The sequence below is a fragment of the Crinia signifera genome, chromosome 3 (assembly GCF_055691185.1).
Source record: "Crinia signifera chromosome 3, ASM5569118v1, whole genome shotgun sequence".
NCBI lineage: Eukaryota > Metazoa > Chordata > Amphibia > Anura > Myobatrachidae > Crinia > Crinia signifera.
The window spans coordinates 132,276,113-132,301,604 of NC_139219.1; the positions used below are offsets into that span (position 1 = coordinate 132,276,113).

Here is a 25,492-nt window from a genome sequence, read left to right on the forward strand (position 1 = left end):
TTATTCCCTTCTGCCCCACTACAAAATATAGAGACAAAGGTTTAGTATCAGCCCATGGCATACTTGCTGCAAGAGTGATTACTTGGTTTATTGAGTACTATAAGAGAAGCAAATACAATACTCAAAACAGTTGTTGCCTACACCAAAGATATTGCAAGCTACGTACAGTATATCTGCACTGTGTGGTGCAACAGCTCAGCTGGTCACTAATTTAAAACAAAAACAAAAAACTCAGACTAAATATGCTCTTCTTGGTGAATACAATACTGGGCCAATTGTACGGTCCATAAGCCAGAACTTCCTGTTCACTCCTTCCTTTTCCCCATAGCATCTGCCACTTCCTGTACTTCCTCATTAATATATGTGACTATGGGCACAGGAAATATACAGCTTAGCTGGCCTTTTGTCCAAGTTATCTGCTACTAAATAGCACTAGAGAAATCTACTGTATGTGAAAAGAAAACATACTACGCAGCTGGGGGGGAAGAAGAAAAAAAAACAGATTTAAAAAAACAAACAAAGGATTGTAACCACACTAGGGAAATAAACAAATCTGTGCCGCAACTCTGTAAAGGGGGAGGGGAGTTGGCTGTATGTTTGATAGTCTACTTCCACGAAACATACATTTCGCATGATCCAAAATCTCCAAGCTCACAGAGACTGAAGCAATATTAGATTCAGTATATAGAAGCACAAAATTAAGAATAGCGGGTGAATTAAAATTAGCATCGCTATGCAAATCAGTTTGCGGTGGATATATTGTTGTATGGAATGAGAAATATGACCTTTATTTTTTTAATCAGATAACACATTATAAATAATATAGACAGATTTAAAACACAAAAAAAATAGATGTAGTATTAGAATAAATAAACACAATGCAAGACTAGATCATAAGACTATAAAACCTTTAAACAGCTTAGATCATTCAGTTTCCCAAATAAGTAAAAGATTCCAGAAAGAAAATTGCTTTTGCCCAGATTATTAAAGCACATATTTTTTATACTGGTCAGTACGATCATTTTAGGTTTATAATTAACTAATTTTACTATTGATCAGTTCCTGTACACATTCCATTGGAAAAGTCTTAGTATCCTAAGTAGAGACAAGGGTAAGCTGCTACTGAGGCAGTAGATGAAATGATCAGTAACGATGGAATGCACATGCAATCAAGTGCAGAATCTTCATTAAACAATAAACACGGTATGAATAATGTTCTCCAAAAAAATAATAATAATAATCACACAGGATGATTACTTTCACAAAATATGAATTGCCCCATTCCCAGAGATTGCAGTCAGCCATGTTTTGCACTCCATAAAATGTGTGATGTCCTGCTTGTGTCTCGCAGGAAACAATTGTGTTAGTAGTATACAGCTATGTTAGCTCTAATTATCTGCCTTACACAAACACACACTCACATACATCTATTGGGCCATATATGAGGCAGTAAGAGGTTAAATTGCATAGCTATTACAATTAAGAAGCTGCCACAAGTAAGAGCGAAGCAATAAAATAAAATCTTTTAAAATGAATAGAAGAGTCACTGTCAGAGTAGAACTACAGTAAATGCTGGTGCCTTCAGGCGTCTTTCCACCAGTACACATTAAATAGTGATAGGAATTGTCAAGCATGTTTATTAGTGGAGGAGTTGTGTAATTATACATGGCTATGACCAAAATGTGTGAACACAGACTTCTCTTGAAAGACTGTTCATTGCTAGAAAAAAATATATAATTTATATTTTTTCAGCAAGTTGCTGTCAGTTTTTAACGGTTTCTTTCATATCAGGAAAGGAATTATACATATTCTTCAGAAGTATGTAAAGAGCTAATAAATGGTCACTGGTAAGTAATTCATTTGGCATCTATCTGGAGTGGAAAAATGTGCAAATCTAGAGTGAAGGTCATATGTGGGTGGGGTTATGTAATGCCATCGCTGACTGCAGCCCAATAGGAGATGGAAGGCCAACATCAAGGCACCTCTATCCACTCACAGACTTTTGATGGATTCTCAAGAGAACCCTTTTAGTACAACGGTCCACTGTGGCAGCCCATTTTCTTTCAGCCTCCTCTTCCTCTTCCAGCAGGCATCGCTTCTCAGCCTTGCTAAGAGTCCTGTCACTGACAGGTCGTACAAGATGGGTTAAGTTCAAATGACTGTACAAACTTCTCTCGACAACATAGGTTATGTTAAATTCACTGACTGTGCGGCCCCTTGGCTTTCTGTTGGGAAAGACACTGCTGCCTCCTTTGGTTCTTTGACGGAATGATTGCTGATCACAAACTGGAGAGGACGTTCCTTTCCTAGCAGGCCGCGGACAGAGAAAAGTTCTAGCGCATGAATAATTAGAATCGAGTTTCTTCAATCTTATCTGTTTCCTGATATTTTGCACCTCTTCCAGTGAAACCAAAAGGTGATGTTTGTGCTTGTTTCTGTCATAAAAACAAACACTTTCTGTACTTACCCCATGGCTTAAAGAACCAAGACTTTTCCTCAGTTCTCGCTCTGTCATTGAGCGAGAAACCTTTTGCGACTTTTCATCTTCAGGATAGGAAAAAAATGTTCCAATCTTCTTGGGAGGCTTAATGAGACCACGGCCCTCAGTTTTGCTCAAAGTCTTTACTAGTTTTCGGTTAACACTCATTGTGTCAAAGTTTCCAGATGAAGGGGACATGGAATGTGGTACACCTTCCAGTTGTGTTTTCTCCAGTGAATTCTCTCTACATAGTGGCTTCTTGTGAACACCAGAATAAAGTGCAGATTTATCATCCACAACAGAAATGCTGTGATTTGCGTCTTCTAGACCTGGGATGAAAAAAAATATATTATATTCTTAAAATGTCACAACAATAACTGTTATATTGTAACGCTATACCATATCTAATAATGTAGTTACATATAGTGGAAAACAGGTTAGCACATTAGAGAAATAGTTGTTTGGTCTAAATCTACTAATACATAAAAAACAATTTCAGTCATTTTTGGGATGTCATAATTGTTTGAAAAATCTTCACATCCTGATGCACTTGTGTGTTAACCAGATGTTTATTTCTCTATCATGTGCATATATACTCTGTATCTACCATACAGTACATATAAAAATACTATGTCTGTTGCCCAAATGCTACTTTATAGAAAGGAACACTAAAATGCTTGGTATCTGGATGGTGTTGACACAGACACAAAAAAGTTGAAAAACTCCTATCCACCTCTTCCATGTCGAATCCCCCTCAGTGTTGACCTTTTGGGGTCAACCTAGACATTGCCTGTGAGCTATACCACACCCAAAAGGCTTAACTGGCAACTAATAGACAATCAGAATTTTCTGGTAATATGCAGTTCTGTCTGAAGGAGCAACCGTTCCTGCCCCTCCTCCTTTCAGCCACTTTACACTATGGACCTTATTCTGGTTGACTCACAAGGTGCCTTGCAAGTCCCCCAGATGCCCTCCACACACACACCCCCGAACCCCCGCAGGCATGCGAATGGATGATTTGCAGAATCATCCATTTGCAGCCTTGGGTGCGGGGGAGAAATCATCTAGGACACCTCTATTTGGGGAATTACCATGGGAATGTCCAGTGTTCTCATGGGAACACCCATGAAACGCTGGGTGTTCCCATTGGAAAATTTCCTGGACCGCCACCCCTCCACGCCCCCTGCCCAGACAGATGTGTGCAAGCATTGTGGCTGCACATGTGCATAAAAAGCTATGCGCATTCAGAGTCGTGAACAATTGGCCCCTCGTGCGAACACTCAGTTAGAACATGGAGTATTGCAAGCCCAACAAAGCAGATATCTTTTATTGGGTTTAAAGCATTATATTTATAATCAATAGTAGATGCTTGAAATTATTCTATTAAATTGGTGCAAAAGGGAAAGCAGAATTGTCTCCAGCAGCCTACTGTAATTCTGAAATGTGTCTATTGCAGCTTTTATTATTATAATTATTATTTTAACAAATCTCCCTCATTTTGATTACTCTTTGTTGATTAAGTGTAAAACACTTAAACACAAATAATATGCTTGGATTTTGTTCATCTATGCCTATCATTATTGACACCTGTAATAGACTTTGGCCTGTTGTATTCACCTTCTGGATTTGGCTTCTTCATCTCTTCTGCTCTGATAAGCTTGTTCCTGACTCGCCGAGTGGAGTTCACCAGCTTGTGGAGTCTTTTGAATTTCACTGACTCCTCTGACTCGTCTTCAGACTGTTCTCTTGACTAGTGTAGAAGGAAGACATACACACAGATAGATACACAACTACAATGTGGTAGGCTGGAATAGAGTACAGCTATTCATTTTTAAAGATCTTTCATACAGTATATACAAAAACATTCCTATACCCATGGTAGCTCCTAATAGCAATGACATATTGAAAACACCATACTACTAAAAATGTATATATACAGTAACACAATGACAATCATCATTTCATGAAAAGAAAAGGGGATTTTAGTTGTCAGATCAATCATGATGTACAATTAGTGGACAAAAACAGAACAACCAGTGTGATGTTTTAAATGCCTTATAAAAAAATTGCCATAAGACATAAAAGTGTCATATAAGGCCACAATTTTTTATTTATTAGGGTACTGGAAGCCAATCATTTCAACCTATAAATGTTCAGATGTGTGCCTATGCCGACCCTCCCTATTTGTTATAACGAAAGATTGGCACAATTATGCCCAAAATTAAGAATGCCTGCTCTGAATCAGTAAAAATACATCAATTAATACATATAAATATTATACATTTTTATTCCAAACTGTAAGGAACACTACTAAATGGGCATTCTCTTTAATTATTTTCTTTTGTGATAATACTAGCATAGTTACATAGTTACAAAGTAGATACTATAGTACCTAGGTTTTAATAGCTTATCCCTTGTTATATAGTACATTCTGATATTTTTAAAGACAGATTATGATTATATTTAGCCAGATCTGTCACTCTGTGACTCCGCCCAGCGTTATACACACAGTCACAGAGTGACCGATCTGGCTAATAGCCTATCAGTGCAGCAGAGATCGCCCCTCCCCACCCATGTTGCCTCCCTTCACCTAAGCCTGGTTGCACTTTGTAGCGACTCGCATTGTGGAGTGTGGACTAGCAGTCGGCCATGGTGGCTGCCGGTGTGTGCGAGGCTCCTCTAACCTCTGCTGCCGGCACTGCCACCATACACATTCAACACAATCAGTGGGAGGTAGAGCGGCACAACGATAACAACAAGTGACCCCGCCCACATTATCCAAGAACCGCCTGCCCGGCATAGCTACCCGCCCACTGTGGGTGAATGACGGAGCGACAGGCAGGCCAGGTTGTACTGTGCTGCCATAAGGCACAGCCGACACCCCGGTGTCGCAATGTCAGTGCAGGGAGCCCCGGCATCTGCCTTCCAGTGATCGTCTGTGCTGGTGGCGGTGCTGCTGGGGTGCTCTCCTGTCAATGCCTAGAGCTTCTGCTCCGCACGCAGCCTGCTGAAAGCCCGCCATCTCACCCCTGCCCATTCTTAGGAGCAAGCATTACCTGCCACACTTATTGCACTGCAGCCCCTGGCACACCCCACTCCTGAGTCAACCTGTCCTGCGGGTGGTGCCGCCTCTGGTCAGATAAGGTCGGTGAGCAATCCTCCAGCACTGGCCAGGGAGAGGCTGAGCCCGCTACCACACCGCTCTCTGCATTGGTAAGGACACCCTTATACACGCTGGATACACACTCCTTATATACCAATATACCTCTTATACCTGTCTATATACCCCTTACACCTGCCACATATATATACCCCACTTATACCCATGTAGCTACCCATATACCATACTCATATACCTGCCAAATATATACCCAGTTTATCCCCATATATCTGCCTATATAGCCCTTATACTCCTATACTTGCCACATATATAGCCCCCTTATAGCCATGCACCCACCTATATACCATGCAGTGCTATGCCTACCCTTATACCCATACCTCTGCCACATATCCACCTGTGAAAACACCACACCCGCCCCTCCCGCACCCGCAGTATTTCCCCATCGCCACTTACACACAAACTATATTCCACACAATAAATGCTGTCACAGGTTAAGGGGATGGAGCCCCTTAAGAGCGCTCGTAGGGCGTGATGAATCACCTAGTATTAGATATCTATCTATATATACATACATACTTACACACACACACACACACACACACACACACACACAGTATATAGAAGCATATACCTTTCAATACTATTTTATTGCGTATAATAAATAGTTTCTCATTGAGGTTTGGAGCTTTTCATTATCTGGTCAGGAGCAAGCACTGCTATTTTTTGCTTATACAAACTTTAGTCTTGTAAATGAACAGATATCTTTATATAATAGAATTCTAATAAATCCTCACAATGAACTAATCCATGTAGCAGGGGCAATATGTCTTAGAAAATACTCCATCATCCATTTCCATAAATGTTTTGCACTGGTTAAAGAGCTAGGACAGAAACATATAGCCATACAGCAGTTATTCCCCAATCAAATGTCAGATGTTTGCTCATTTATTCCCTTCACTTTTGTGTTTGATCAAATGTGCTGTATCCCAGATGTTCCCCCTCAAGAGCACAATATAATAAAACAACAACAGAAAAATGCATCTCTTTTCCAGCAGCAGTGACAGCAGATGGAACAAGACAGAACACATATCTTGTTCTTATCCCAATTCATACACAAATCCAATAAGGCACTTCCGCTAATTTACTTGTAGTAACTAAGCAGCACATCATATTTTTACACCTTATATTAATTCATATCTAATTATAAAATACAGGTTGAGTATCCCTTATCCAAATTATTCCGCAAACCATACATTCCAGAAAGGTAACATTTTTTTTTTGTTGCTAAAAGCACTACTGGGGTAATAACATGTAACTGGCACTATATATATATATATATATATATATATATATATATATATATATATATATATATATATATATATATATATATATATATATATATATATATATATATGTGCAAGAAAATGATTGCTTGGCATTCAAATTCAGTGTTGCGTTTTGTTGCGCTAGTGACTTCTAACTGAAAGGACCTTCCAAAAGTAGACAACTATGCATAAGTATTAATAATGGAATACTGTCAACATTAACCATGCTTGTGTACTGCTAATTTCTCCTGCTGTGACAAAAAGACATTGTTCAGGATCCAGCTGAAAAGTGACCGGAGATTTAGGCCCTTATTCAGATTAATTCGCTCACCTGCGTGTTTGCGCAGGGGAGGGATGTTTTGGGACTGCGCATGCGCATAGTCCAGTGGTTCCCAAACTGTGTGCCGTGGCTCCCTGGGGTGCCTCAGGACACTTGCAGGGGTGCCTTGGATTGGTGGTCAAGGACCAATTCAAATTATTTATGGTCAATGTAAAAGGCAAAAACATTGCTGATGGGCTACCAATAATAAAATATGTGGACAAACAGAAGCTAATCCTGTCCCTCATTTATAATTAAACCTTTGTATGACATATAAAACAATTAACTTCATTTTTTTTTTCAAAATTTCTGAAGAAGAAACTTTTGGACTAGGGGTGCCGTGAAAGAAATTCTGATGCTTTAGGGTGCCGTGAAAGAAATTCTGATGCTTTAGGGTGCCGTGAAAGAAATTCTGATGCTTTAGGGTGCCGTGAAAGAAATTCTGATGCTTTAGGGTGCCGTGATTTTAAAAAGTTTGGGAACCACTGGCATAGTCTGTTATGCGCATGTGCAGCCGCTGTGTGCAAGCAGCCACGGCGAATAGATTATCCGCTGGTGCTCGTACACATCATTGAGGGTGGGGGGGGGGGGTGTGTGTGGGTTTGCCGGCCAGGGGATTCGTCCATGGCAACACCCAGCATTTCATGAGTGTTCCCATGAAAACTCTGGGTGTTTTCATGGTAATTCCCCGATGGGTATAGGGGGCGGACATCTGACGTCAGTGGGCATCAGATGTTTGCCTGCTTCCCGTACAGGCACTCACAGATGTAAAAATTAATTTGATGGTACGCGACCATCAAATGATTTTGTGCCCGTAAATGGATGAGTATGCAAATCATTCATTCCTATGCCTGCGGTTAATAGCGGATATCTTGAACGGAGAACCAAAAACAGAGCAAGGTGGTTAAAGTATTGGTCATGTATTATTCTGTAAACTGTCAAAACAATCATTTGAATTAACAACAGACATTATTAAAGAACCACAACATTTGGTATATGGTAAGGAGACACCAAGCCACCACGACTCAATAGTACCTCCTGTAACCTAGATGTTTAATACAGCAACAAAATGAAGGATGTAAGCAAATTGCCTAAAGAGTATATCAGGTTACCTGACCACATACTGTATTCATATAGGGCCTAATTCAGGCCTGCTCGCAGCCTAGCAAACAGGTAAGCGCCACCCACCGCCATGGCAAACGCTCCACAGTCCACACAAGTCCCAGAAACAGCTCTCCTTTCCAATGGATTTTAATACTAATGTGTATTTTCCTCTAGGTATAATGCTTACTGACATAACAGTCCAACTTATTCTTATTATATGTATGATTTTAGGGGGTTATTCAGACCTGATCACTGTTGTGCGAATTCGCACAGTGGCTTGTTACTGATTGACCGCGCATGTGTATGGATGGTAGTGAGCATACCTGAGGCCAAACAGTTATAAAATTCAGCCTCTTTTTTGATTGCTAGCTGCACGCAAGTTGATTGACAGGAAGCTTCTGTTTCTGGGTGTCACCTGGCCATTACCTGGAAGTATCAGGGAAATCACAGGTGTGGGCCGACGTGTTCAGGGATGGTGTGTGATGTCAGCTCTGGCCCCGATCAGCCTGTTTCAATCGCACTGACCGAGTAGGTTTTGGGTTAAGCACAGTATTCAGTCTGAAATGGGTGTTTTTGGCTAGATGTTATCCTAACATCCCATACTGAGGATAACACTATTGTGACCCAGTGTCTTTGTGGTGCTATTTTATTGGATTATTTCACAATATTTCCCTGTGAGAATTGTGATTTTTTTATATTTGTTCGAGGAGACTAAAATCCTGTTTTATGTATCTACTGGATTCCGTGATCACTTATACCCATTGACGGAGATCAGGAATAAAGATACCTTTCTGTGAACACAGGGCATATGAATGAGGTGAGCACTTTTTTCCTATGAGCGAGTGACCTGATAGGAAGCAAAGAAACCTTTATGTGCAAATAGGGCAAGGTGGAAAGGTCAGTTACGGAGCTTTGGCATTTCTATGTTTGCAATATCCGGGTACTATAAAGCTGACCAATCTTTCCCTTTGTCTTCTTCTGCATATTCGTGTATCCCTCCAAACCCTGGGGGCTCCACTTTGACCAAGAGGAGGTCAAAAAGACTATTTACATCCGAGGCAGCGCAAATGTGCACACCATTTCTGGCTATATTGTTTCTATAGGAGTGGTAATCCTTGGTGTCTACAGTGCGGCAGTCTCTTGGCGTAATTGTCTCATTACTATCCATTTGCTAGAGACAGTGTTTCCAGTATTTAAAAAGCCTTTAACAAAGTATGATGCTGGTCGGAATACCTACACCAACATCCTGTCATAATCCTGACTGCACAAACATGGAAAATCATTTGATAGTGAGTGAGATGCAAATAGATTTGAAGCTTTTTGGCAATTGGCACGATTTTTGCAAGCCATTCACAGCCTTGCAATGGGCAGGTTTTCACTCTGGCAGGGTGGTGACCATCTATTCACAAGGCTTGGAAATTTCGCAAAGCAGCAATCAGGTCTGAATCAGGCCCTTAAATGTTTTAGATGTTTGTGTATGGAATAAATACTGTATTTCGCTATTTGGAGCTTTTCATTCATTTCAAATGGTGTCACTAGAGGAGCATTTGAAAAGGAATTTTGGAGATGGAATAGTTAACAGAAATACCTGAATTGGGTCTTACCTGCTCCCAAGATATGTATTGGTTTCCTATAAAACATAGACCTTATTTTTTGGTAGGAGACTTTGCATTCACCTTTTACCTGTATTTGTTGTATAGCTAAACTGTACTATGATATTTTCTTTGATGTTTTGAGCTATTTAACTGGACTAAAAGGAATTACCACACAGATATTGGAAGTAAAATAGAATTTGTTGCCATTGAAACATTCGTTGAGGAATATTCTCGGTACTTATGTAGTATCTGGGCTGCCGATTTTTTGATTGTATGCCTTAAGTTAAGGCATACAATCAGATGCGATGCGATGCGATATCGCATCGCATCGCATACGATGCGATGCGATGCGATGCGATGACCCGATTTTTCCATAGGATTCAATGTTAAAATGGACTGAGTCCATTTTAACATGGAATTCAATGGGAAAAAGGGGTCCTTTTCATACCCCTACTATCCAAGTGGGCATGGAGTTGGATATAAACCTGTGGCGAGCGTAGCGAGCCACCGAGCCCGAAGCGTGGCGAGCGAAGCGAGCCCCGCGAGGGGACGGTATTCTGTGTCCCCTCGCGGGGCTCGCTACGCTCGCCACGCTTCGGGCTCGGTGGCTCGCTACGCTCGCCACAGGTTTATATCCAACTCCATGCCCACTTGGATAGTAGGGGTATGAAAAGGACCCCTTTTCCCATTGAATTCCATGTTGAAATGGACTCAGTCCATTTTAACATTGAATCCTATGGAAAAATCGGGTCCATCGCATCGCATCGCATCGCATCGCATGCGATCTGGTCGGGTGCGATGCGATGCGATGGACCCGATTTCAAAATCGGCAGCCCAGTTACTACATAAGTACCATATTCTCTATAGTTAGAGTGCTAGACTCTGTTGGTGATATTGCTGACACGTTGTCTTTTTGGGAGTGGTACACCAAGTATACACTGATGTGCATGGATATTATAACCATCTGCACCTCTGTATACCACCAAAAAAGCAATGGCCCAACAAGCCATGCACTCTACGTGGTGTCTTGTGGTAAGACATTACCAGCTGATCCCTTTACTTCTATAGGATTTGAGGTAGAGCCACCACACATCAAACTGGTTCCTATACACACACCACAGTTTCTCAAATAGAATGAGATCTTGTAGAGTAACAGTCTTCATTATCTTCTCAAACTATTATTAAACAATCTTTGACGTATAAGGGTGAATTATCCTGCTGAAAAGGACCATTCATTGGAGAAAACTGTTGCCATTAAAAGATTTACCTGGTCCTCAAACAATGTTAATGTAGGTGGTACAGTATGTGTCACATGAATGTTCTTCCCACAATGCAGCCTGTTGCTATCATTTACCTTGGTAAGAAGCACACAAGTAGCCGCTATCCACATGAAGCATCACAAAATAGGATAAATCAGAGCAGACAACCTTCTACCATAGACCCTAAGTCCACACATTACACTCACGTGCCCATATATTCTGCATGTCTCCTAATAGTACCTAATGTCAGCGGGATACGGTCATTAGGTCTACAACAACAAGGTCTACAAGCATTGGGTCGACACCACTAGGTCGACATGCAGCAATGTCGACATGGGTTAAGGTCGACATGACATTTGGCCAACACAAGCATTATGTCGACATGAGCTAGGTCGACATTCAAAAGGGATTACAGCTGTTGGGGTGACAGCATTAGCATTCAGGCAGCTGGTGGGATTCCGGCACCGTTCTTGTGAACGCCGACATCCCAATGGTGTGCCAACTACATCCAATAACAAGATTTCTAAAAGCCAACTTCTGCAATCCTTATTTAGGCACCTTTGTAGTGAAGACTTATTCCAACGTGCAGGCTTCCACACACCTGTAGCAAGAAATTAACTTCATATAGACAACTTGTTTAAATATATATCACACATACCAGACCTAAATTATGAAAGCTACATGAAATAGATTATGCAAAAAACAGCCACAAGATTACAAACTAGCAGCAGGGCCTACTGTTCCTCCATGTCTGTCTGTTGTTACCCAGTTTGTGTTATCACAGTTTACAAATTTAAAGCGCAACGGAATCTGCTGCGATATATAAGAAAATGTAAATACATAAATATAAGTGGGCAACATTTAAAAGTCTTATTTTTTTGTTCTTCACCAGAAAATAGGGGCATATGTGCAAGTCATAGGTATCATACTCATACATTATGTACTTTATTTAAAGCAGTTATGTTTAACATACGTAATGATTAGGTGGGTATCACACAAATATGAATTAAATAAAGTGGATTGGACAGATTTAGAGGAAGCAACATTTTTTTGGCAACCTATGGAAAAATTACTGCGACACGATCACATTTTATATAGCTATTTCTAGCCCAGGGTTTGCAGCCAATAAGGTTAGGTATTGGATGTGGTAATGTCCAAGCCAACATCAGAAGGACTACTAACAAACCAATAACCTTCAGGCTTCTATACCCATATCAATATAACCCTAACAAAAAAAAGAAAATGTGGAAATCAAGAACTGCTGCATGGGAGGCTACTCCAAAATGAAGCATAAATAATCAAATGTATTTGGTCACTGAATTAGGAAAGCATGCCTGCATGTACGCTTAACTAATGAAGAATATAATGGCAGACCCACAAGCAGTGAAAACGGACATTATGCGTAAAAAATAAGTGTGTCGCATTCATATGGAAATCTAGGTCACAATGTGTAACACATTAAAAAGTTATAAATAATTCATTGCTGCTTTGGATTATCAATGAACTCAATTGTTAATATGGAAGCAAGGTTAGAGTTTGACTACAATTTTTATTGTATGTATCACTGGATGTTGGTAAAAAAAATACCAGATTCAACTAATTTACAATGTCAGTGTGTCATACCTCCAATGAGGAATTCTGGGACATTGGTTTTTAGAACGTCAAAGCACATGTGGATTACTCATCTCATAAATTTCAGCAGTCTCCAGAATTTTTTTTGCCCAAATATATATTTGATAACCCCGGAATTTTTTAAATATTTAATCCATGCATTCATACGGCATTTACCATCAGTGGACCTCACATTTTTAAGAGCAACCAACTCTATATCTATATCTATCTAAATACAGTATACACATACAGTATATACATACAGACATAAGTAGATATGTTGTGCCCACTACACTCCCATACATTTATTATATTTTTTCTCCCTAAATGCTCATTGCAAGGGGTTTCATGCTCATTGGAACAGGTTACATGTTTATTGGCAGGGGTTTTGCTTGCTCATTATATCGCTACCTGCATTTTGTAACTTCCGGGTAGCAATGCACACTACCCAGTAGCGGTGGCCATTTTTGGAGGTATATTTTCAGCAGACCGATCCATTGGTATCTGCAGATTCGCTGCATTTTGTGGCAAGCCCCTCTGTTTTAAAGGCCACATTGCCATTTCCACCTTGCCAAAGGGAACCAGCGAGGTCGAAACTGCGAGTGAAGGAGAGGAAGTTGAATACTCGGAGAGCAGTGCCGATAACTCAGTGTCAGTCATAGCTTGGCATCAGGGGCATTGAATACCCCTCATAGACTGTGGTGCACGACCGACACCCAGCACCATGGCTAGCACTTCACTAATACATCACTTATGACACAGAATGCAAGAGATTAGGCAACAAAGGGGTTAATTTATTGCCCGATGCAGCTTCTCCGCTATCTATTGATGCAGGTCTGATAATTTGGTTATTATTGGTCAATTAAAGGCAATGGGATTTTCTATAAAGAAAATAATTTACCTTGATCCCTTAGACAGATGTTTTTAAGAGGTATGCACAAAAATGGAGGGTAATCTTATCTCTCTCTTTCATATTCTGATGTCCTCAACACATAATAAATATTTCTTTCTTCTTCTCCTTTCCTCATATTATTATGTACCTCTGGAGATTAACTGTTCTTTAAAGAATTGGTCACATGTAATTACAATTTTTCATGTATATGAATATTCATTGTTGTACTCTTCAATTGTAGATCCATTCACCCCTGATGAAGTCTTTTTGACAAAATGCGTTGGTTTTACATCTGTGATTGCAAGCGGTTAAACTCAATATTTATTCCAGCCACAAGGAGTTGCTGTATATTTTATTTATTTTATTTTTTATTAATAAATGTTTTTAAAACATGTTCAAAGTTTGTTTGTAAGTATGGAATAATCTCCATTCAATATAGGGCGCTTGTTGTTGAGATCGGCATTGTTAGTTCCTACTAGTAGGGAACTCAGTGCTAATTTTAGAGATGATTATATATATATATATATATATATATAAAAAGGGGGGTGACCGGAGTGCGCTCAAGAGATACCACTTAGCCACAGAGTTAGACTCAAAGTCTAAATAAATGTGATCCTGGGGTCACTTGTATTCAAACGGAATGTTCATAGACTTCATAAATAAAACCGAAGACCTCGAGTGTGAAAACCAATTCTTTTATTGGAAGCCCAGGGCTTCCAATAAAAGAATTGGTTTTCACACTCGAGGTCTTCGGTTTTATTTATGAAGTCTATGAACATTCCGTTTGAATACAAGTGACCCCAGGATCACATTTATTTGGACTTTGAGTCTAACTCTGTGGCTAAGTGGTATCTCTTGAGCGCACTCTGGTCACCCCCCTTTTTGTGTATTCTACTTTTGTCTCTCACTAACAGGAGAGCCGTTCCAGAGGTGCAGCTGGTTGGAAAACCATTCCTAGCGCAATTCCTGACCACTTTTTGTTTGTAATATATATATATATATATATATATTCACACACATATATATACACACATATATACATACATATATACACACACATATATACATACACATATATACATACATATATATATATCTATACACACACACACACGCGCGCGTGCACAAGCACACACACACGCACTTATGATTATTTTATTCCAACCAAGAAAATGAATGCACTCAACTGATTTCTATGTGTGTGCATGTGAACCAAATTGGAAGATCAGTACGATCTGAGCAACTGCCACTACACTTAAGGCAGCAGGCAAAAACTAGCTTCTCTGAAGAACCGTGCTCACCAATATCAGATCATGTGACATGTATGTAATGTATCTATCTATCCAGTTTGCCTTCTGCACACTTCTAATACATGCCACAAAAAGACAGACCAAATGATACTATAAATGAAAAGAAGAGAAAAAAATGTATCTACTGAAGTTAAATAAAATGAATATGAAAATAATATCTGCGTTAATGACTTTGTCCACAAGCAGTCTATTATGGTACCCTCTTCTCTAGACAAAGGAATTCTAAGAATGGCAAGTAAATCTACCTACAGTTGAGAAGGGAGATGGTACAGATATAGATAGGGTAGAGGTTTTTAACACATGTAGTACAATATATTTTAAGGAAAACTGATAAGAACAAAGGTAGTATTCAAAAAGGACTGATTTACAGTTCACAGTGCAACATATAGTGATATGGGACTTCTCTATTACTTTTTTATAAAAAAAATGGTCTTGTAAGCAATTTTGTGGACAGGCATATACTGGTATTTTATCAATTATGTAAAGGGGGGTATGCAGAGGGTATATACCATGCAAGTCTCATTTACACTCAGTAAAACAAACATTTCCATTGCAGAGTGCTAATGGCACAACATTTTCAGTAACATTGGCTAAAGTAAATGCTGTAATGCAGACTACCATGCCTAAGTGTTTCATTTTCAGTTTCCAAGGTAACATTACATCAGATTGTAGACAGCTGGCTCTTTAGTTTTCAACCAAAACAAAGCAACCAATCCAATACATAAAATTATACATTTAAAGAGAGAGGACGACATTTGGCTGCCAGTAGACTAGACTGAAATCTACGGGAAGGTTGGCATGTTTCCTAGGGTGGAACTCTCTGCTTCTCTTGGAACAAGTGTATCCTTTGCACATCTGCAATGCTCTCATAGCAAGAAATACGGCCAGGTTTTTGGGGATATTTTTTTTCTTGTGGGGAGGAAAGGAGAACAGGGAAAAGGGAGAAACATTTGAAACTATAAATGTAAAAGTGAAAAAAAGTATTTCCAAATAGTTTATATTAAAACAATGACGGATTACTAGTGCTACACTTTATACTCTGTCTAAAGGGTCCTCAATATTTTAAATATATGTATATATGCATCAGTGTTTCCAGTGTCTGCATATGGGTACTCCATATGCCACAGAAGTCACTTTCATAACTATTTGTCTTAATATGCAATCTGCGAGGATGTAAGGAGTTAGTAAGTCAGCAAGGAAGAATATGGAATAAACACTAGGCTAGAGCATCTTGTCGATTTCATCAATAACTGAAGACCATGAATATAACATGACTTAGTAAGGTATTCTATGTCTAAATACATTCAATGGTAGAAATATATAAAAATGGGTTAAAAGCAAAAAGGTGGTCAACAGAGACCAGGCATTTTACAAGATCTAACCATTAAATTGTACCACTTTCATAGTTTTCTCTCATATGCCACATTCTCATCAGTAAGCACAAAATAATCATTGATTTATTCATCTTCTTGTATTCCAGCCAAACAAATGGTTGATGGGTTACTTCACTTTAAAATAATCTTAAAGAAAAAGAAAGTTCATGCTCATTAATTTTCCCAGAGACCTGTGCATGTGCACTGGACTCTGGGAAAGCGCTAGGGTCCCCAAGTGACCCTAGTGCCCGCTGTCTATTGCTCTGTTGGCTAGAGAAGAGAATGCCTGGATAGAGATTGCACAAAAACCTACTGCTCTCTTAATGCACCTGAATGGGTGCCAAAACAAACAACATGAATCAAGTGTAGCACTTCCATATAAAGGATTCTACTAGCAATCAGGGGACTTAATAAGAATGCACACATCATCATGTACTGGCAAGAGAGTGATCAATTCACCCATCTCACATGATACAACACAGGAAAACCTTCTGCAACAGCTAATTTACATGGTTCCTGAGATAAAATGGGCCTAATTCAGTATAGAATGCAAATCACAATTCAGTGATTTTTGGCGATCTGCGCATTCCCAAAAAAAAATGCAAGGGCAGGTGATGGGAAAGGGACTTAGCATTAGGCAATATGGACAACACTGGCATGTCCGGGCCATTTGAAGGGCAGACCGCGATTGCTGCATGCTCTAACATGCAGTAGCTGTGACCCAAAAGATGGGGCCCCCACGACTGACTGTGCAGCTAACCTGCACAGCCAGAAGGATCATCTTAGTGTGTACGCACTGTGCTACATAAGGAAGCACTCACACAATAGCGCTGTGACTGCAAAATCTTGCGGGTCCCATCGAAGGCGGGACCTGGCATATGAGGCTACCTTGTTCCGTGCTGGGTGGCCCCCTCATGTAGCCTCCAGGGGTTGTAGTTTTGCAAGCAGACCTACAACCCTTACTAAATTAGGCACAATATCAGGAAGTTTAGTCAGCACATGCAACATCACATAAATAATCATACATGTTGTGCTGCACTGAAGTGACATACCAGCTAGAATGTGATTTTAGAGACTATGAGAAGTACGCCTACATTGTCCGTTTCATTTATTTTCCAACCTGCACTCTATAAAACAGTCTTGACTAATAAGTTATTGCATTGAGAAAATTAGTACATTCAAGCGCCACAATAATTTGTTAAATTTAAAATATACAGTATGTTTATTGTGAACAACCATTGAAAAGAACAAATTCTCAAAGTTTCGAAAAACTCTTAGCGCTACTATGGTTGGAGTTCGCTTGTCCAAGGTAATGGGATATATTCCCTTATCCCTGGTTAGCAAATATAGTTTGCTTGTATACTCGGGATTTGGGCGCTGTCCTCACGGACTCAATTAATTTGTGTCTAAATTTCTTATGATAAGTGAATAGATAATATTCTACGTGGTGGTGATATATTAAAAATTGGTTGAAAAAAATACTCCCCTTCTAGCGAATCTTTGACTCCTCTCTTCTTCAGAAAATTATTTCCTTTATCTCTCCATTGTAGATATAAAAAATGAAACAAGAAATACAAAGGGAACCAATGTGTGAATCAATTTCAATAACCAAAAATTTCTGATTTGTTCTTTCAAAACTGGTGTACTGAAAGCGTACCCCAACTCACTCGTAAATTCTAGTTTATAAGCTTATCAAGGTATCTTTAAGGATGGGTGGCATACCCGTACTCACGATGGGGTCGACGGTTGAACACATATAGCGGTATCTTTTCCAGTAGTTTGAAGTAAAAAGGATTTTTATTCACAAATAAAATTTATAAAATCCAGGGCGTAGGTAGTGCCAATCTTAGGGTCAACACTCAGGTTACCACGGGTCCAGACCTGGAACCTGTGTGGACTTCTAATCTTACACTTACCCACTTCTCTGGAGGATATAACACTAATACAGGAACAACATGTTTCGAGACGTCTGTCTCTTCCTCGGGCCCATTGTGAGTACGGGTATGCAACCCATCCTTAAAGATACCTTGATAAGCTTATAAACTAGAATTTACGAGTGAGTTGGGGTACGCTTTCAGTACACCAGTTTTGAAAGAACAAAACAGAAATTTTTGGTTATTGAAATTGATTCACACATTGTTTCCCTTTGTATTTCTTGTTTCCTTTTTTATATCTACAATGAATAGATAAAGGAAATCATTTTCTGAAGAAGAGAGGAGTTAAAGATTTGGTAGAAGGGGAGTATTCTTTTCAACCATTTTTTAATAGTTCTCCACCACGTAGAATATTATCTATTCACTTACCATAAGAAATTTAGACACCAATTAATTGAGTCCGTGAGGAGAGCGCCCAAAATCCCGAGTATACAACCAAACTATAATTGAAAAGAACAAGTTTAGGTTACGCAGGGATCCCAGATCGAATGGCCCTGTTAAAGGGCTCTATACATAATATAAGAACAAGGGAAGATAACAGGCAGCCTTCACTAGTGCCATTAAGAGATCTTAAAAGGTGCTGACAAGTCACCATTGAGTAACATAAGAGGAGTAAAAGAAACGTATTCACTGAAAGCAGGCCTAGCCCAAACCCGAATGCTCTAGGACACCCATCAAAAAAATTCCAGTCAACCCTGTCAACTGCCTTCTCGGCACCCAATAACAGAAGAATATTTGGGTACTTATGGCAAGTGGTCAAGTATATTAAGTCCAGAGCCTTGGTGGTGTTGTCCTTAGCCTCTCAACCAAGAACAAAGCCCACTTGAACTGTATGGATTAGGCTGGGTAGGAGGAGTTTCAGGCGATTGGCCATGAATTGAGCAAAAAACTTCTGATCCACATTCAACAGGTATATAGGGCTGTAGCTAGAGCACTGGGTTGGGTCTTTACCTTCCTTAGGAATGACTGTAATATGGGCTAGGGGGAACTGAAGAGAGAAGGGTGAAGCATTTGAGACCTCGTTAAAGGCCCACAGAAGTAAGGGAGAGAGTGAATCCCAAAAGGTCTTATAATAGGCTATAGAGTATTCATCAGGGACATTTGTGGGGATTTAATTCATCTAATTCATCACGTGAAAAAGGTTTGTCATGGGCCACTCCGTCTGTTTCTAAAAGCGTGGAAAACCACACCTCCTCAAGATATGCCTTAATAGCTGCTCTCTTTGACGTGAAATCAACCCCCACCACTAAACCAGGCAAATTATATAACTGGGAGTAAAATTATAGAAAAGCTGCAGCAATGCCAATGGTATAATGACAAAATGGCCCTGTTTGAGATTTTATTTTGGCAATAAAAGGATAGCGGAGTACAAACAACAGCTTGCCAGGCTTGTCCCCACCCCCTGATAAAAAAAAAAAACTTTTATGACACTTTTGAGCATATAATTTAATTTGGTCAGACATGAGTGTATTAGCAGCTTGAAGAGCATCCGAAAGTAACTTAAGGGTCTCATCCATTCTAGGGTCTGTATCTTCCGCAGTAAGTGGTCATGCTGTGCTAAGCATGGGTTTTTGTAAAAATGTCCCCAACTTCATGAGCTTACCACTTACACCACAATTTTGGTCCTCCCATACTTTAATGCCTATTAATTTTACGTGCATACTAAGATATGGATTCATGTAGAATGCACATATGTTCCATAATACATAAGTATGTACCCTGTGCAAAAAAGGAACTTTTAACACATTAACAAGCAATACAGCTATCAAACACAGTGGGTGAGATTTAAAAGGATGAAAGATTAAGAAAGTGAGAGATTTGGTAAGAATTATCCAGGTTTTTTTTAAAGTGGCAATCATTTACAAGGCAACACCAGTTTGATTTTTAAGTGTAAAGGATTGCCGCTTTAAAAAAAACCTGGATATTTCTTACCAAATCTCTCACTTTCTGAATCTCTCATCCTATTAAATCTCACCCATTATGTATTGCAGCCTCAACTGATCTATGATATCCTGTTATTTTCTTGTCCAAGAACATTTTTTTCTCAAGCTGTAGTCAGACCCCTGGAGCAGGGTCTTTTGGCAAGTAACGTGTACAACTTTCAGAGGAAGCTTATCCATCCAACAATACCAATGGGAGGTGCAAACATTTCAATGACAGTAAAGTGTTTAATCAGAATAATGATGTAAGGTTCCTGTTAAACCATACTAGTTATACTGTCAAACTGGCGTATTTATGAAAGTCAACAGCACATAATTATCAAAACAAATCTTATTGGTAAATAGGTTAGATACACCCTTAAAATAAACTATGCTAAAAGATTAATGTAGGCGTTAAAGCAGAATGCATTATGTGATCTGTAACTATTATATCTCTTCCTTCCAGAACACTGTTCTTGCATGTGCTCTATTCTTTACAATATAGCAATATTTAGTTAAAAATAAAGAGCTTTCTATTAAAACTACATCTAACAGAAATGAAACAAATATTCTTTTAATGTTTAGTCCCTTTAGTCCCCCATACGCGATGCGATAGCAGCGTGCAATGCGTTATCGGTTGCATTGCATCGCAACGCATGCATTTTGCATGCAATGCTATCCGCGGGCAGTACAAAAAGTATGTGCAGCACATACTTTTTGTACTGTGCAATGCGATGTGCGCGGGAGCGCACATCGCATTGCATTGCACGCTGCTATCGCAGCGTGTATGGGGGCCTTAGATCCTGGTTTCCAATACTCATTCCACATGGCACCCTAACAGTCCAGGTGATCAGGCTATCCATAAATAAGCACAGGTGACTTAACTGTTATCTCTGTCACTTTGATTTTACCATATGTGATTAAGCCCGGATATCCTTTAACTCTGGGCCGTTAAGATGCCTTCAGGACTGAGTTTGGAAAACCCTGATTAAGAGAACATATGTACCAGTTAACAAATATTTTTGTTAACAAAATAGTGATTTCACTGTAGAAAGTCTGAAAATGTTAAATATTTAAGAAGAAATTTGTACACAAACATTCTGTCTCATGTCCTTTGAAAGCTGTATTAAACCATTAGCTTAGTTACAAAGGCATACACAGTCAAACATTGTTTGTGCAATCAATTGCACAATTAGAATACATTTAATAAACAAAAATATTGATATGTTGTAGACCACTTTAAAATAGGAGTATACATGTATCCTTGCTTAGGATGTTGTAAAAAAAATATTTTTATATTAAAGTCAAATATTTAAAACATACATAATTCAAAATACAGTACATTCAACACATTTGTTTGTAAGATGCTCAATCAGAGGTGTGTCACTCAGGTGCCAAAAGGGAGGGGTAATTCTGGCTAGGAAAAAAACATTTTGTATCCCAATTGCACACTGAGTGAGAATTATCTACATTATCTATTATGTAGATAATTCTCACTCAGTGTGTATTTTAAATACAGTACATGTAAAGTACTAAACCCAAAAAATAAAGTAGTTTATATAATAAGTTAAATAAGTTAATATTTTTACAATACTCATGCATAACAAACTATACTTAGCTATTGTGCATTTCTGAAAAATAAACATTGAAGGTAGCAATAGGGTAATAGAAGATAAATGTTTATTTTCAGATTTGATCCACAGCATTAAAATCTGGGAAGGAATGTCAATTCTAAGAAACCTAAAATGACATTTTATAACCCCAATGCATTTAGAGGTCACTGTCTCTTTAATATGAAGATGCAAATGCTTTCTCAACTAAAGAAAAATACAGCTGATGACATCACAAGACAACGTCTCCTTACTCTGCGGATGGGGAGATTCCTAAGAAAAGCAGCTCTAAGTCCAAAATACAAAGGAAATAATACACTAAAACCAAGAAAGGAGGAGTCTATTGCTAACTGTATCAATTGCCTAATAGATTGCAATAAAAGTACTGGACGGAAGCAGGGCTATGTTGCGTGTTTCTGCAATGTTAACAGAAAACAAATAGGCTATATAAAATGCTATGGAAGTGTAAACTACCAAATGTGCAAGCAAGGGAATTTTTTTTTTTACATAGGTTATACCTAACATGTCAAATTTGCATTTTACAAGCTATTTGTGTAAACAATTTGATTATAAAGTGCCAAAACACAATTTAAATATCATCCAATGAATCAAAAAAAATTACTCCAAGTATGCCCCATTTTAGCATAATGTATTTAGGATACTTCTTCAGAGAAGACTGCTACATGTGTCAGACAAACACAAAGTTATCCCCTCGTAACTATATATATCTAATATTGGTACAATCCAGATGCTATCATAGAATCAAAAATATTGGGACATAATATATAAAGTAACAATGTTCTTTATGCCACTACATGCAGCCCAATGTGCAATACAGGTTTAGACAGTTTTTAAAAAGTGGCAAAAATTTATGTATTCCACACGAATGAGTCCAAAAACACACTCCACAATCATACATGGTAAGAAAAATAGCAAGTTAGTGATATAAGGATCGTATTATGGAAACATGTGCCTGTCCTGCATATCCGAAGATCCAGAACAAACTCTTAACTTACCAGCTTCGGCATTTAGGAATTCTAGCAAATGTTATTGGACTCTTAATTCTCGTTCTTTTTCAGCCTTGTTCTCCCCAAATTTGCGATTAAGCACTTCTTGAAAGCAACATGTGATTTCAATCGTGTACACTAGACTTCTTTTCCAAGTTATATTATCAGACACATAAAAGGTTTGAGAGCCACAGCTATTAAGCTATAGGAGGGGGGTGAGCAGAAGAAAGAGGATGCTGGACTTAATTAACTGCCTTCTGCTCTCTGACTGATTCCCCGGATCCTCACTGAGCTGTGCTGCTTGTAAAAAAAAAAAAAAAAACGGCATAAGTCATCAGCTTTAAGCAAATCTTCTGTTCACCACAAGGAAAAAAGGGAGTGTTGTATATGGCAAACAATCCCTGTTTTCACTGACGAAGGCTAGCTAACCTCTTGCTGGCCTCCAAGGCCTTAATTGCTGTCTATGGAATTTTAGTGAAAGAAAAAAAAAAAGAAGAGGAATACATATTCTGCAAAACAGAAATGGTCCCTGACCCTTTAAATGCTCCAACACATAAAGGGAATGCCCCAGAGCCATAAGATAATGGCAAATTATACTGGATACTGTATGTTATAATTGCAGGCATCTTTCTCTCACATCCTATATGCTAACTGATATATTTCCTGCTTTCATAATAAAAAGTCAAATGAGGAGTCTGCTTGCATTGAATGGTATTAATAATAGAATACCCTTTTTTATCCTGATAGACCACAAGATACATTTTTAAAAACACAAATCTGGTTGTCTTACACACAGGCGCACACAGATTTCATATAATTGTCAGTTTTTACTGGTTGGTAAATGGCTGAAGTTCTAATGCCACCATTCCTGTTCAGTAAAAATTGTTCATCTTAAAATAAAAAAAAAAACAATGCAATAGTTAATAAAAATCACATGTTAAACAGTCTACAGCCAACTCTTAAGCTACAGTATCTCTGCAAAGGCTTGGAGAATTTAGTCTCTACAAGTTGTCATATGGATATATCAGTCACAGGACATGCTCTGATGTCATGCTGTAGCAGTAGTGGTGTTTTGTTAAGGAAAAAGAACAGGGTGGAATTTAGATGAAAGGGAAGTGAGGGCGGGCGAGTTATCCTGTGACTTTCTTCATCTAACAGTTTGTGGCGGTGTCCGGCCTTTGTCTTCACTTGCACCACCATGCAAGTGGAGCTGTCACTGCCCACTTTCTAATTAGACATGCACTGCTTTTAGTTAATGAAGAATAAGAACAACAGATACCCATACCTCCCAACTTTTAATGTGAAGAAATAGGGACACTCGCGCGGCGAAGCCGCGCGCGTGTCCGAAAAGGGGGCGTGGCGTATGCAAATGAGGGTGCGGCTTATGCTAATTAGCCGCGACCTCATTTTCATACGAGAATAGACGCTGTGCGCATGCGCACAGCGTCTATTCTACTACATTGGGGGGTCTCCCAACTGCCACCCCCCCGCAGCGGGACAATGCCTGCCGCGGGTGGGACGTCGGGACAGGACCCGAAAATCGGGACTGTCCCGACGGAATCGTGACAGTTGGGAGGTATGGATACCTCTGAAAAGATACACATGTGAAATTATAACAAAATGGCTCTTAGTCAAACACACTGTACACATTAATGGGCACTTATTATACAAAACAATATCCCACTGCTGAAAGGTAAGAAGCTTGCAGCTCAGAGATATGCATCAACAACTCAAGGAGCCTAGTCCAAGCTTTGTATTGTTACCGATACTGAAGTTGGCAGCACATTGTGATAGCTGAATGATCCGAAATGGAAAGGCCTAAGTGGCAATGACAACTCTTCCAAATTGACTATGAAACCCAGTATCTTTGTCATCTCTCTGACGGATACAGTCAGCATCCCAGCAATCAGGATGCCAGCATTCATTATACTGAATATACCCAACTCCCGTCAAAATGCCAGAGCTGGAATGATGAAAGGCTCAGGATACTTACCTAACCCCTGTATTGATTCCCTCCCGTGGTATGGCGACGTAGGTATTCTGACTGGTCGGGATCATGACTGCCGGTCATCCGTATGTATCTCACCTCTGCATATGCTTGTATACACAGTATTATTGGAATGGAGCAGATGGCTCAGACAATCACAATGGATGGCTATATAACTTTGGAATAGGTTTCCGAAAATGATTTCATTGGTAATTCCAATTTTTCTAAAAAGTAAATAATACTATTGCAGTACTATATGCAGATGCTTCAGTCACTCCTTTCCCCTGAATTTCTGATCTCACTGGAAGTTTTCAGTGAAAATATTTCCTGTTGAAGTGGATTACATTTAAAATACTCTTGGGGGCATAAAATGTGTCCTGTTGCATGTTCTCATACTATGCATTCTCCAGCAAAGTTTACTATAGAAGATTCTATAGCAACATAAGGGCAGAGGAAATAGGCAATAGCCAGTGGCATCATCCGCCTTATATTTTCTCCAAGCTATAGGGTCTAATTTGGAGATGTACGCTATGCCGATACTTTCACAGCAGACTGCGCATGTGTCAAGGTTCCTTTGCAATCATCCTCACAGAGAGGCTATAATCGCAGAGTGATTGACAGGAAATAATCATGGGAAAAAGTTA

General features: G+C 39.2%; 1 protein-coding gene across 5 annotated transcripts in view; it reads right to left on the reverse strand.

Annotated features, from left to right (window-relative positions):
• Window positions 1-25,492, reverse strand: part of SASH1 (SAM and SH3 domain containing 1) — an 893,545-nt gene that overhangs the window by 42,850 nt on the left and 825,203 nt on the right. For 3 of the 5 annotated variants that reach the window (XM_083176523.1, XM_083176525.1, XM_083176524.1), the window contains exons 9-10: window positions 4,097-4,229; window positions 1,997-2,808 (exon numbers count right to left, since the gene is read on the reverse strand). The exons of 1 other annotated variant lie outside the window; for it this stretch is intronic. In XM_083176523.1, coding sequence (XP_083032649.1) covers window positions 1,997-2,808; window positions 4,097-4,229 — 945 coding nt within the window. The remainder of the gene's footprint in view (window positions 1-1,996; window positions 2,809-4,096; window positions 4,230-25,492) is intronic. One more of the 5 variants, XM_083176526.1, reaches the window with a different exon arrangement.